A 14352-nucleotide genomic window follows, 5' to 3' on the forward strand; every position below is an offset into this window, starting at 1 on the left:
ATTTGATTAATCAGCAAATAGTCTAGCCCATTTATCGCCACGCACTGTAAAGTGTAATACAGTACTGAAATGTGTTGTGTCATAAAACCTTGTTTCACTCAATTAAATGCAAATGCTGTTTGGGATTCTCACAGAAAATAAAGGCAAGGGTTTTAATTTGTTTCTTAAGCTTATATAAGCACTGAATATTCCAATCTAAAGCATAAATATGAAACCATTTATCATTTCCTACTGCTGCTGTACTGCTCCTCTCGTGGCAACTTGAAGTGCTCTCTTTTTGAATTTGATAAAATTGCAGGAAAGCAAATACATAATTTCCTGCTTTCTGACCTGCATGACCAGAATTAGAATGAAGGAGTGGATGCACTAATATTATCCACCATTGACGAGGCTGGTTTGTGCCTGTAATTTCTTACACGATGAATCAGCGGGATGCAGAACAGGCACTTACACTCTGGTTGCTGCTCCTCAGGGTAACTCGTATCAGGTGGCTTGCCCATCTCTCCTCTGACTAGTTATGTAATGGATATCAGTTGTTCTGTGTGTGTGGGGGGTGATGGGGAAAGGAGGTTGTGGGGGGGGGGGGGGGGGTGGGGTGGTGGCGGGGGTAGCTGGAAAATGCAAGTTATATGCTAAATGTCAAATTGCATCATGAAATGATGCTTGGTGCTCCGGCTTCCTCCCGCACTCCAAAGATGTGCGGGTTGGGTTGATTGGTCATGGTAAATTGCCCCTTAGTCTCGGGGGGATTAGCAGGATAAATACATGGGGTTGAGGGGATAAGGCCTGGGTGGGATCGTGGTCGGTGCAGGCTCGACGGGTCGGATGGCGGCCTCCTGCACTGTAGGGATGCTGTGAAAGGAAAGTTGAATGTCAAAGTTGCATGGGATAATTAGCCTTTTTGTCAACCTAGTATGATTATGGTGACATCCTACACTGAACTGGGCTGTGCAAAGATCAATAAAGATAGTTTTATTTTAAATGAAGGGAAAACGTATTGGCCGGGATCTTCCGATCTCGCTCCCATCACCACTGCTGCCGGTGAGGATGGAGAATTTGGTATTCAGCCAAATCTCCATTCACTGCAGTGGGACTGGAGAATCCCAACCGTGGACGAGCTGAGGATTCAAACCATTGTTAGTTTCCAACCTTCCAGTCTTAATCCAATGATCTTTGATTCTTTGTCAGGGCTGTTTGATGATAAGCCTCATTAACAGTTGCGTTCCAAGTAGCTTTTGGCACTCAGATTTCTACTTGCAAGTTGTGCAGCAAGCAATATTGCTGTCATTCTGATATTGATCTTACGTGGCACTATATGAATCAGAGGCTGCTTACAGAGCAATACGACCCAATCTTGTTGATCTATCAGATTAAATTCATTCAGTTTTAAAAAATGAGAGGCAAAATGTTTCTCTAGTGAATATAGTTGGAGTTGGTGACAGCTTGTTAAAATCACTAGGGAAGAAAGAAGATCCTGTTATTTGGCAAAGATCCAAGCTGAAGCTTCTGTTTCTTTGATATCAGAAGGAAAGGGGCTATGATTCTCTCACTTGGCCAAGGCAACAAATCAACTCCAGGAAGAAGGAATGGGCAGAGGAGAATAAGAGCCTTGTTCCTTTTAATCCCTTCATCTTTTTTGAAACGAATGATGGAGACAAAGTACAATTCTTCTATTTTCATACAAAGGCAAAATACTCAGAATGCTAGAATCTGAAACAAAAACTGGAACATCTCAGCAGGTCTGTCTGACAGCATCTGTGGAGAGAGAATAGTATCAACATTTTGAGCCTGGATGTCCCTTTGTCAGAACTAAAGACAAAGAAAATAAGAGACAAAAAATTAGAGAATGTTCAAGGTAATAATGAATGCTAGGAATGGTGCTAAGAACATCAATTAAGAGGTCCTTTTTTGTCTATGCCATTCCTATCAACTGTAGTGTCCCCACACCCACACCCACACCCACACCCACACAATCCTCGCGGTACAAATCTCGTTCTATTTTCTTTGTCTTTAGCTCTGAAGGGTCATCTAGACATTGGCTCTACTTTCTCTCCACAGATGCTGACAGAGCTGCTGAGATTTTCCAGCATTTTCTGTTTTGGTTTCTATTCAATTAATATAGTACAGCTGGTTCAGATTAGAATCACCAGCTGGTTGAAGCAAAGTTGTAGAGTGTTAATTTAGTTGCACAAGTGTTTCGTAAATAAGAGAACATATTTCTTTCCCATTAGTGTGGTTCATCCTCTAATTTGCCCTGGACTCTGGAGAGAAGAGAAAACATCACCCTTACCCTGTGTTCCTCAGATAATTCTTCTGAGATGGCATGGATAAAGCGTTTTCGTTTGACTGAAAATGAATGCTAATTTTTTCTCAGCATGGAATAGGGGAAACCTTTGATAATGTGCACACAGTGCTCACTTTTCAGAGTAGCATGAATGAAAGCTTGAAGTGGGGAAGTAGGAACGCCAACTTGGAAGCGAGGAAGAACAGTATTGGCATGTAAAAGTTAGAGAAGATGAAAATTCCCAGAATGATTTGGCAGGTTGGAGGAAGAGAGAGCCAGGGTTAAATTGGATATCCCTCAAAAGCAGGAGTGGGTGTCATGAGTCATCAGTTCATGTCTGTTGATTGCAATTAGGCCCCACAGCCAAATTCATGCAGACTGCTCATTTGAAGGAATTCAGTGTCTAGCCAAAGCTAACTATGCTCTTGATTGGCTGCATACACCTGCAAGTTCAACTGAACCTCTGGACGGGAAGATCCATTGTGTCTGGTGCAAGGACTGGGAATAACGGTTGGAAATAGAATGACCTGGGGAAGAGTGAGGATTGGCAGGACAGGGGAAGGGGCAAGGATTATACAGGTTTCTGCAGCAGACAAACACTAATGGATACAGGCAACAAAATGCTTGTGCATTGGGAAATTGTCCAGAAAACCTATGTTCAATGTCAATGAGCAGAGAGGAGGAATCTAGGGCGTACTTGAGGCTTTGCACATAGCTTGGAGCCCACCCTTTCCAGCGTGGAAATGGTGACAGACTTCATTTGCACACTTGTGGACCCAAGCCAGCCTCTCGTGACTGATTTTGCAACTTCTATCACAGCACAAGCAGCAATGTCTGAGCACTACGACCAAAGCTCAAACTGCTTTCATCCAAACTGTGTGAGCTTGAGGTATAATATAAATGACAGTTAAAATTTGGATTCAAAAAGAAATATACATTTCTGACACATCGCACAAAAATGATTCAGACTAGAATGGCCCATGATTCAACATAGTTGTGTGTAGAGACATGGAAAAAGCAATGCCTCAGTGTACTGTAACCTTCAGTGAGACTGTGTACAGTTAGGTTATAAACAATAAATAATTAAAAATTCTTTTACAGTACTTTTCTTCAACGCAAACAATGCTTCATGTATTTTTTATTTGTTTCTCGATGTGGCTGTTTGCTAGCAAGGCTACGTCAATTGCTCGTCTCTTTCTTTCCGAGGAAGGTGTTAGTGGCTCTTCCCTTCATAGAATCATGGAATCTCCAGTGCAGAAGGAGGCCATTCGACCCATTGAGTTTTACCACAATCCCACTCAGGCCCTATTCCTGTAACTAACACATTTACCCTGCTAACCCCCTGACACTAGGGTCAACTTATCATGGCCAATCAACCTAACCTGCACATCTTTGGATTGTGGAAGAAAACTGGATCACCCGGAGGTAGCAGTGCTAACCACTGAGCCACTGTACTGCCCCATTCTTCGAACCATTCTATTTCTTATAGTGATGACGTTCTCATCATTGACCATGTTAGTTATGGAATTTCAGGATATTGATCCAACAATGACAAGGGAGCGCAATGTATATCCAGGTCACAGTGGAACGTGACTTTGAAGTAATAGTGTTGCAGCATCATTGTTCTTCCTGTCTACTTCAATAATGGAAGTCACAAGAGAGGAAGGTGCTGTCAAAGTAACCTTGGTGAGTTGCTGCTGTGTAACCATATGATAGAAAGGACTGAATTTTAAACCATAAATTAAAACTTGCAGTCCACGCAGAATGGCTGGGATGGAAATTGAATCAGTTTTACATCAGTCACTTTTTCTGTCATTATCTGTTTACTCATACCAATTGTTTGAAGGTTACAAAAATATTTAACTCCAAAGAGTAACATTTCCATGTTATTAAATTGTTTAAAGGCAAACTGTGGAGGAACTTCTTGGGAAATCGCAAATGATTCAAGGTTTTTTTGAAAAATAGTTGTTCAGTAATGTTAAGTTGGAGAAAAGTTTTAAAGTTTATTGTTAGTGCCACAAGTAGGCTTACATTAACACTGCAATGAAGCTAGGGTGAAAATCCCCTAATTGTCACACTCCAGTTCACACACTGGGTACACTGAGGGAAATTTAGCATGGCCAATGAACCTAACCAACGCGTCTTTCAGACTGTGGGAGGAAACCCATGCAGACGCTGGGGGAACGTGCTGACTCCACACAGACAGTGACCCCAAGCCAGCAATCGAACCTGGGTCCCTGGCATTTTGAGGCAGCAGTGCCTCTGTGCTGCCACAGGTATGAGGAAATGAAAAATGTTCATAAGGAGAGGGGATAATTTGACATCATCAGAGTGTTATTAGATAAGGTGATGCCAGGCAGGAAAAGATCATTGGTTTCCTTCGAAAGGTCAGAGAAAACAGATGTATAAAACTGAGTGGAGAAGCCACGTGGCCGTATGTACCTGGTGGACACTTTGTAAGTATGTGTCAGGTCCTACTGTAGATGTTGATGTACAAGTCTATCTCTCACTCCTGATTTTGAAGGTATTTTTTAAGTATTCAAAGGTCAATGTACACATCAAATATAAAAGTGAAGCCCCATGGTGAGTGGTTGCCACTTCTGTATTTTTCCACACACGGTCTGCTCTGTTTGGTCAAGTCTTAAACCCCTATACATCTTTGCTCATATCGCCTGCTTTATCTCTTGCACCTAGATATAAGGTGTCAGGAACTAATACTTCCATTTCTGGGGTGAAAAATTGAGGCTGGCCGATAATATGAGAATAATGTGTTGGGCTGAAAAAGGGGGTTGACTTGTATGCGGAATATATGCAAAAATATGATTTTTGGGACTGAAAAGATAGTCATCTTGTATGCCGGATTGACTTGTATGCCATGACATACAGTAATTATATAATAAATCTTTAGATTTTTGTAGCCATGATTGTTAATATGAGTGGATTTTGTGTGCGTTACTCCAGAGTAAATCCATGTATTTGGAGGACAGTGGCATTATTCCACAAACCATGTACTGAGTTGCACCGTAATGAAAGATTTTTATCACTTTCCTAATGGTCACTGGGGGATTTCATTAAAGGTTTTCTGTTAGCAAAGTATATTTTAACTGGCTGGAAGGCTGCATCCTGAGGTTTATTAGAGGCTAATTTATGTTGCTCAGGGCTGCTTAACCTGCAAGTTCCAAACTGTTGGCAGTGCAAAGCTGCCATCATCTGGAGTGGCTGTTGAGGAATTGATTCAGATTCTGCTGAAGATGTTGGCAGGTGTTTATTTTGTCTCCCTACCCACACCTAGAACTGGTAGGATGGCATTGCCCACCAGAATTCTCTCCAGATCTCCCTCTTGTCAACCCCAATACCGAGTACACTTGAATATTGCATGTGTACATTGCAAGCCAGGATCAGATCCAACTGATGGTGGGGGGGCCAAAGAGTGTTAAATTATGATTTGGAAGGAGGAAAGTTTAATAAGTAATTTTAAATTTGGCAAACTAAAATTTTCTTGTCATGCCCATTGGTCCTGCTTCATTTTGGCAAGTTACCACAGCATTGTTTCTCCTTGCCACTGTAAAGAGGGGAGACATCCTAGTAGTCTAACATTTAACCTAACTGTGGGATTTCAGACAGGTTTAGATGCGGTTCAAACCTGCTCCAACTTGTCCCTCATCAGCTACTTCAGAAGTTTCCAGGCTTTTGTCTCCAGATTAACAGATCTCTGAAAATATTTAATATCTTCCTTTTAATTTTGACCAAGAAAGTAAGCCAACTGTGTCATTTCTGATAGATGCAAGACTTTGAGACATACCTTTTTATGTTTGTTACCACAAGGTAGAAATATCACCTGTTTTCTCTTTTTGGCACAAAGAAAATAGGGGTGGCATAGTGGCACAGAGGTTAGCACTGCTGCCTCCAAGTGCCAGGGACCTGGGTTCACTTCCAGCCTTGGGTCACTGTCTGTGTGGAGATTGCACATTCTGCCTGTGTCTGTGTGGGTTTCCTCCAGGGGGTTCTGGTTTCCCCCCTCAATCCAAGGATGTGTGGATTAGGTTGATTGGCCATGCTAAAATGCCCTTTAGTGCCCCAAGATTTGTAGGTTAGGGGGATGAGCAGGGTAAATGTGTGAGATGCTCTGTCGGAGAGCTGGTGCAGATTTGATGGGCCAAATGGTCTCTTTTTGCACTGTAGGGATTCTGTGAAATTGTGAGATATCAATATTACCCATCCAATAGATCATATAATTTCAAGCATGTTATGTCCAGAGCAAATTTGAGAATCTTTTGTGCTATCAGAATGCCCTTCCCAGAAAAAAAGTCACACCCCAAATGAGTAGGTCACCTTTGGATGTTTCTGCAAAGTCCACTCATTTGGAGGTCTTTGAGGAAACTCCAGAAAGCAAGTTGTCTTCTGGGCCCTAAAGTGATATAACAGGTGTGTTTTAAAGTTCATCTTTTTGATTTACTAAGAAACTAAAAACTGTACCTCAATATAACTCTCACATGATTCAGTATTGTCTTAAGTCATTTTTAGTTGTTTAAAATCAGATTACTCATCAGTGGTGGCCAGACTCTGATTTACTTTTGATTAAACCCATTTTCAGCTGTATTAGTTAAGCTGCACCAGAATCCTATTTTTGAATTTATCAAGGAATATCTTTGAAGCCAAGGTTTTTTTCCAGAAAAGCCTTCTGAGCTGCCATGCAATTGTGCTAGCTCATGGCAGATTATAAATTTGGTAATATGTGAAGAATTTGAATGGCACTCAAGAAGAATGCTTCTCAAATGCAGTGCAGTTTCTGCACAATCTCTGACCTTGGTACAAAATGGACACCCTAATCCCAATTTTTGTTGGAAAGAAGTCCCTAATGGACTCACAATAGAACTTCAATCATTTGAGGTGTGAAAGTTCATGATTAAATGGCCCTCTTGACTTGTTCCACTACTTGTTCCGTGGGCTTGACCGCATGGTGGCTTCACTTGTCAGTACTATGTCAATAGTCTGCCAGGAAAAGATTTACTTATTTGTTGCTTTGCCCTTGTGTTTTAAAATAGCGAACAGGCTGTTTCAAGTGTGTACTTCCTGAGAATGTGATTTCATTTGTGCAAGTGAAGAATTAGTATTTGCTCACCACACACCTGTGACAGTGCATTTTCAGCACTTGTTAAGCAAAGAACTACCTATTACTAAATACTTGTTCAGTTCTGCCATGTACATTCTCTGTGGTACATGTCTGAATGAAAATAGAGAAAATCCTGATTTAGCCAGGAGAGACTGGATTCCAAATAGCATGCTCATCATCTTAGTGGTGGACACTGCTGCTTCACAGCGCCAGGGAACTGGGTTCTGTCTGTGTGGAGCTACATGTTCTCCCTATGTCTGTGTGCGTTTCCTCCAGGTGCTCCAGTTTCCTCCCACAGTCCAAAAATATGCTGGTTAAGTGCATTGGCCATGCTAAATTCTCCCCTCACGCACCCGAACAGACACCCGAGTGTGGTGACGAGCTGATTTTCATAGTAACATCATTGTGGTGTTAATGTAAGCCTACTTGTGGCATTAATAAGTAAATTTTAAAACTTTATGAAATGAGTCTGATGTGAAGGTGAACCAATCAATCTTCCTCATCATCAGTGTTTGGGAGCAATTTTCTGTCCTTTATAGATGCTGCCAGACTTGCTGACATTTTCCAGCGTTTTCTCTTTTGGTTTCAGATTCCAGCATACTCATCCGGTGTTTGGAAGCAATTTATCTCCCTGTTTTTGATCAAGAATGGTGAATGGTGATTAAATTATTAACCCATTCCCTACTGTTGATTTTGGTTGTGGCTTAGAGACAATTGGTCAGAGCTCCCAACAGAAATGGAGGCAAGCTTCGTTCAAGAATGCAACTTTGGTCCTTTAACATTATTGTAACCCAATTTCATTAACATTTACTTGGTGATCATGAATTGTGTGGTATTGTGTGGTACTGAATAATGAAGGCTGGAAATTTGCAATGCCATTTAAATGGTCATTCACCTGCAAGCACTTAGAACCGCCTGGAGAATTGATATATAAAGAGCAAGAGGGTTGCCAGGGGGAGGGTTGGCTCACTCAAGGACAAGGGAGGAAATCCATGTGTGGAGCCAGAGGAAATCTATGTGTGGAGCCAGAGGAAATGGGTGAGGTATTAAATGAGTACTTTGCGTCAGTATTCATCAAAGATAAGGACTTGGTGGATGATGAGTCTGGGAAAGGATGTGTAGATAGTTTGAGTCACGATGAGATCAAAAAGGAGGAGTTCTTGAGAAACATCAAGGTCGACATGTCTCCAGGGCCTGATGGGATATACCCCAAAATACCAAGAGAGGCAAGAGAGGAAATTACTGGGGCCTTGAGAGAAATCTTTGTATCCTCACTGGCTACAGGGGAGGTCAACACAGTAAGAAGTATCTCAACACCGGGTTAAAGTCCAACAGGTTTATTTGGTAACAAAAGCCACTAGCTTTCGGAGCGCTGGCTGCCCCTTCATCAGGGGAGTGGGAATTCTAATCACAAACAGGGCATATAAAGACACAAACTCAATTTGCAGAATAATGATTGGAATGTGATTCTTTACAGCTAATCAAGCCTTAAAGGTACAGACAAAGTGAGTGGAGAGAGCGTTAAGCACAGGTTAAAGAGATGTCTATTGTCTCCAACTAGGACAGGGGAGGTCCTAGAGGATTGGAGAATAGCCAGTGTTGTTCCTTTGTTTAAAAAGGGTAGCAAGAATAATCCAGGTAATTAGAGGCTGGTGAGCCTTATATCAGTAGTAGGAAAATTATTGGAGAGGATCCTTTGAGACAGGATTTATTCCCACTTGGAAATAAGTGGATGTATTAGTGAGAGGCAACATGGTTTTGTGAAGGGATGGTCATGTCTCAAATTTGATCGAGTTTTTCGGGGAAGGGACAAAGACGATTGAGGGTAGAGCAGTGGATGTTGTCTACGTGGACTTCAGTAAGGCCTTTGACAAGGTCCCTCATAGCAGAAGGTGAAGTCACATGGGATCAGAGGTGAGCTGGCAAGGTGAATACAAAACTGGCTTGGTCATAGAAGATAGAGGGTAGCAGTGGAAGGGTGCATTTCTGAATGGAGAGCTGTGACTAGTGGATCAGGGATCACTGCTGGGACCTTTGCTGTTTGTAATATATATAAATGATCTGAAGGAAAATATAACTGGATTGATTAGTAAGTTTGCGGACAACGCAAAGGTTGATGGATTTGCAGATAGCGATGAGGACCATCAGAGGATACAGCAGGATATAGATCACTTGGAGACTTGGGTGGAGAAATGGCAGATGGAGTTCAATCCAGACAAATGTGAGGTAATGCATTTTGGAAGGTCTAATACAGATTGGAAATATACAGTAAATGGCAGAACCCTTAGGAATATTGATGGGCAAAGGGATCTGGGTGTATAGGTACACAGGTCACTGAAAGTGGCAGTGCAGGTGGAGAAGATAATCAAAAAGGCATACCTTCATTGCCAGGGTATTGAGTTTAAAAATTGGCAAGTCACGTTGCAGCTTTATAAAAGCTTAGGCCGCACTTGGAATATAGTGTTCAATTCTGATTGCCACGCTAACAAAAGGATGTGGAGGTTTTGGAGAGGGTATAGAAAATATTTACCAGGATGCTGCCTGGTATGGAGGGCATTAGCTATAAGGAGAGGTTGGAGAAACTTGGTTTGTTCTCACTGGAATGATGGAGGTTGAGGGGCGACCTTATAGAAGTCTACAAGATTATGATGAACATGGACAGAGTGGATAGTCGAAGCATTTACCCAGGGTGGAAGAATCAATTACTAGGGGGCATAAATTTAAGGTGCGAGGGGCAAGGTTTAGATGTACGATGCAAGTTGTTTTACATGGGGGTGGTGTGTGTTTGGGACTTGCTGCCATGGATACAGTAAGTGACTTTTAAGGATGGGAATTGAGGGATATGGTCTCTGGAAGGGTAGGGGGTTTTAGTTCAGTCAGGCAGGATGGTCAGTGCAGACTTGGATGGCCAAAGGACTTGTTCTTATGCTGTAATTTTCTTTATTCTTAAAAATGAGTGCTGCTTAGCAGAGACAGGCTAACTCAAGGATCAAAAGCTGTGTCCACAGGTTTAGAGAGATTGCTGAATGCCAGCAAGCAGGAGTTATGATCCCTGGAGAGACCAATAACTTTTAACAAGAGAAATCAGCTTCCCACTGACCAACATAAAGAATTGTATAATGTTTCACATTTTAGGACTTTGACTGTAACAAACAAATGCAAATGAGCAGAAAATCGAAAACACCAAATTCCTTCCTTTTTGTTCACAGATAGCAAAATAAATGATTAGTTTAATCCCATGTGGATATCCCAAAGAAAATATCATAAACAAATATTTAAAAAATGAGACATTTATCATACTGTAGATACTAAATTATTAAAATCATTCTTTTGGACCAGTAAGGCTGTTTAATATTAATGACTCAACATGCTGCCAAAAACCCAGTTACATCTCATTCAATAAGGTTTAGCTTTTTCACGGGTTTGTTCAGGATTGTAAGAATGGAAGTTCTAAGTTCAATGGTTTCTAATTGATTGAATTCTGGACGTTCTTCACAGTGCACTCACTAGAGGAGCATAGAATCACTAATAGCAATTTCCTGATATCCGTATTTAATTACATAAGAGATAAGTTACAAATGTTAGCTTATAAATTAAGTTTTAAGATGCGTTACAAACACAAAGAGTAGAATTGCCTGACTATGCTCGCCCCAAAACTGGAAAACCCTGTCCGAGGGCAGTGTACCTTTTGCATGGTCCTGCTTGCTATGATTCCTGTAGCAGATGGGATGGGAAAATTCCAATGATAGTAAAATTAAACTATTTTGTACTGTTTAATTCCAGGCCAACAAACTAAGGACAAAGACGTTACGAAATACTTTGAATCCAGTCTGGAATGAGACTCTCACTTACTATGGGATCACTGATGAAGACATGGTGCGGAAGACATTAAGGTAAAATTAAATTTTAATATCTTAAATTTTGAAGCCGTTTAATTCTTTTTCTTTGTCTATGGGGTGGGGGAAGCTACTGGATTTTGATGAAAGGAGGGAAATAAGCTAATCTGGTCAAAATATATTTCTGGAAGGCTGGTCACACTTGACCAACCTCATGGCAGTTTTTCAGAGAAGTAGCGAGGAGCCCTGAAAGAGGATCTGTTTATATAGATTTTTAAAAAAGAGTTGACCAGGTAAGAGAGTGGTAGCAAAGATACTGCACTTGAATTTCCAGAAATCATCAAAGGATGTTGTGAAAAAAAACTCATGGTGTTCAGTCTAACATGCAAGCCTGGATTGAAGATTAGCTGGCAGAAAGTAGAGAGTATGCATAAATAAGTCTTTGATTGGCATTGAGTGGTGTCCCGCAGTGGACCTGTGCTGAGACCTCAACTTTTTACAGTTAATAGCAATTACTTAGATGAGGGGAGTCGAGGCATGGTAGCTATATTTTGCAGATGATAGAAGAATAGGTAGGGAAGGATGTTGCAAGATATACGGGCTGGAATTTTTCAGCCATTTATGCTCAGCTGCAAGTGAGCATAGAGAATTTGGCACTCAGCCAAAGCACTTTTCGCTGCAATGGTGCTAGAGAATCCCATTGAGTGTACGGCTGGAAAATTCTGGCCACAGAATTTGCTGATGGATATAGATGGGCAGATGGAGTATAATGTGGGGAAAAAATGAATTTGATCACTTTGGTAGGAAGAAGAAAAAAGCTGAGTATTACTGAGCATCTGTAGCATGCAGAGGTGGTGAGGGATTTACCGTGCATGGATCACAAAGTTAGTATGCAGGTACAGCATGTGTTGTACCTGTAAAATCTCATACTTTCGACCAGTTTACTTACTTCAAAGTTTTACCCCAGTGTCCTTATTTGCAAGTTGGACAAAGGAGAAACACACAAATAAAGGTTCAATAAGTTTATTAATAATACTATTAACCCTTAAATTGTTCACAAAGCAAGAGGATGCCCCAGATTCAAGTATACCACATGCAAAAATGGTCTGGTTAAACTGCAGGTCCGATTCTCTGAGCCCCTCTGGCCTGTCATCATGAAGGTGAGTCTCAATGGCAGCTTCTTCCTTCCTTCCTTCTCTGATCAGTCTTCCAGATGGTCAAGGCCATCTCCCTCCTGGTGGGGAGGGAGGAGAATGTGTATCTTTATCCCCCTCCCTCCCCGCCTTTCCAGAAACTTCTCTGCTTCTGACCAATGAGATCCCGAGAGAGGATTCCAATACAGTGAGTTTGTTGACGCCTGCCTGACAGGATAACAGGGCCCACCCCCAGGTGTCCATCTCCATGCTGTTACTTACGTGTATCCTGTTGCCATGTAAGATAACTGCAGGAACTCTAGGTGACAGACAGTCTGGCCCAATCTGGAATTCTAGCAATCGGCTGGTACATTTCAAAAGGGTATGGTGATCTCCTGCTGGGTCTCAGTAGAGTGCAAGATCTTTGGGTGATTGATGGAACAGGCCAGACGTGTTTCTGTGTCTTTGTATATTTGACCTTAGTTAAGCCTGGCTTGACTGTTTGATTTTAATATGCCCAATTCTTTAATTTAGAATACTCAATTTAATCAGCCTTAAAACTAGGCCCTGATTATATTGCCACAGTCCTTCCTCTTGATCCAGTGAGTATCAGCAAACCAGATCTCTCAATTCTTACCAAACCAACGAACAAATACCCCGAATCCGAGATTGGCGATATCATCCCTAACTCACAATAATAAATTTAAATGAAGTAAAATAATAAAAGAGACAATAAAGAAACAACACACCAATCGGGTATACAAAATAAAGCAATAACAATACAAAATGACAAGTCACTATACATTGTGCAATATAGACAGGACAGTGACAAGATTCTTGATTATAGAGCCTTTCCTGATGTCAGATAGCCCTTGCTGAGTCCAGATGTTGAAGGAATTCCTCCTTCTGTCAGGTGAACTTTAGCGTGAGGATGGTTAGGTATGCTGCCGTAAGTAGGATTCCTTTTACGGCCAGGTGTAACAGAATGCGGGCCCGTGGGTTGATTTGGACATTTGAACCCCAGTTCCATAGGTTCTCCCACCATGTAGTGACTCTAATTTCACTAATGTTCTTTTTTATTTCCCCTATTTGTTGCACCACTTTGACAAAGGTCTTGTATGCTGTGATCAATTGTGTCTGAATTTGTTGAAGTTTCTTGGGTAGAAGTGTTATCATGGTATCAAATTTTTCAAAATAGTCCCCTGAGTTTTGTCTCAATCCCTCGCTAGCATTTATTAGTATTTTCTCTCTTCTGTGCATGTCTACCATCTCAATCAATCCTATCCTAGCAAGAATGTGTGGTTTAATGCAAAAGATAGTGTTGTAGATGTTACATATGGCTTCCCCACACTGGTAATTTTCTAGTGAGATTGTAATGCAATACTCTTCCTCTCCCCTAAAAGCAACCCAGGTTGACATCCCATCTCAAATTTCCAGTGTACAGTTTAGGTGAGTGGTTGTTCTGAATCCACACAGGGCATGTTCACTTTCATACACCAGATGTGGACAAACGACCGTCTTGTGTGTTTGCATTTCTCCAGACTGGTGCCTATGAGCTTCCCTCCTTTCTCAACCACATACAGTAGAGTCCCTGATATCCCATCCACATCCCTCCTTTTAATGATCCCTATATTTTTGGCTTCAAAAAGTCTCAATCTGACCTTATCTTTTAATATTACTGGGATCACCATTCTGAGTGCAGTCCCCAGGGTTCCTCTACAACCATCGTTAGTCCACACCTTGGTCAGTTGCTGTATTTGGCAGTTAGTGACATCGAGGTGTCTTTTCCCCCTAGTGTTCAATCTGTTCATCACTGATCCCGGATGGAAATTTCCCCTTGTTAACCTGGTCAAGATTCTCACGTAATTGCTTCACCATCCATTGCGCATAGATGTTACACAGTTTTGGTTCTGTTGCCTGCTTTCATCTTCCACCCTGCCTCAGGCAATCTGATAGTTTGGGCATGTCCTTCTAGTACAGTAACCA

At 41.5% G+C, this 14352-nt stretch overlaps 1 protein-coding gene across 2 annotated transcripts in view; it reads left to right on the forward strand.

Moving 5' to 3' along the window:
- Window positions 1–14352, forward strand: part of LOC145357375 (double C2-like domain-containing protein beta) — a 300330-nt gene that overhangs the window by 142538 nt on the left and 143440 nt on the right. For both annotated transcript variants that reach the window (XM_080210683.1, XM_080210684.1), the window contains one exon: window positions 11181–11290. In XM_080210683.1, coding sequence (XP_080066809.1) covers window positions 11181–11290 — 110 coding nt within the window. The remainder of the gene's footprint in view (window positions 1–11180; window positions 11291–14352) is intronic.

Source organism: Carcharhinus amblyrhynchos, chromosome 23, assembly GCF_965287045.1.
Source record: "Carcharhinus amblyrhynchos chromosome 23, sCarAmb.v2.hapA, whole genome shotgun sequence".
Taxonomy (NCBI): Eukaryota; Metazoa; Chordata; class Chondrichthyes; order Carcharhiniformes; family Carcharhinidae; genus Carcharhinus; species Carcharhinus amblyrhynchos.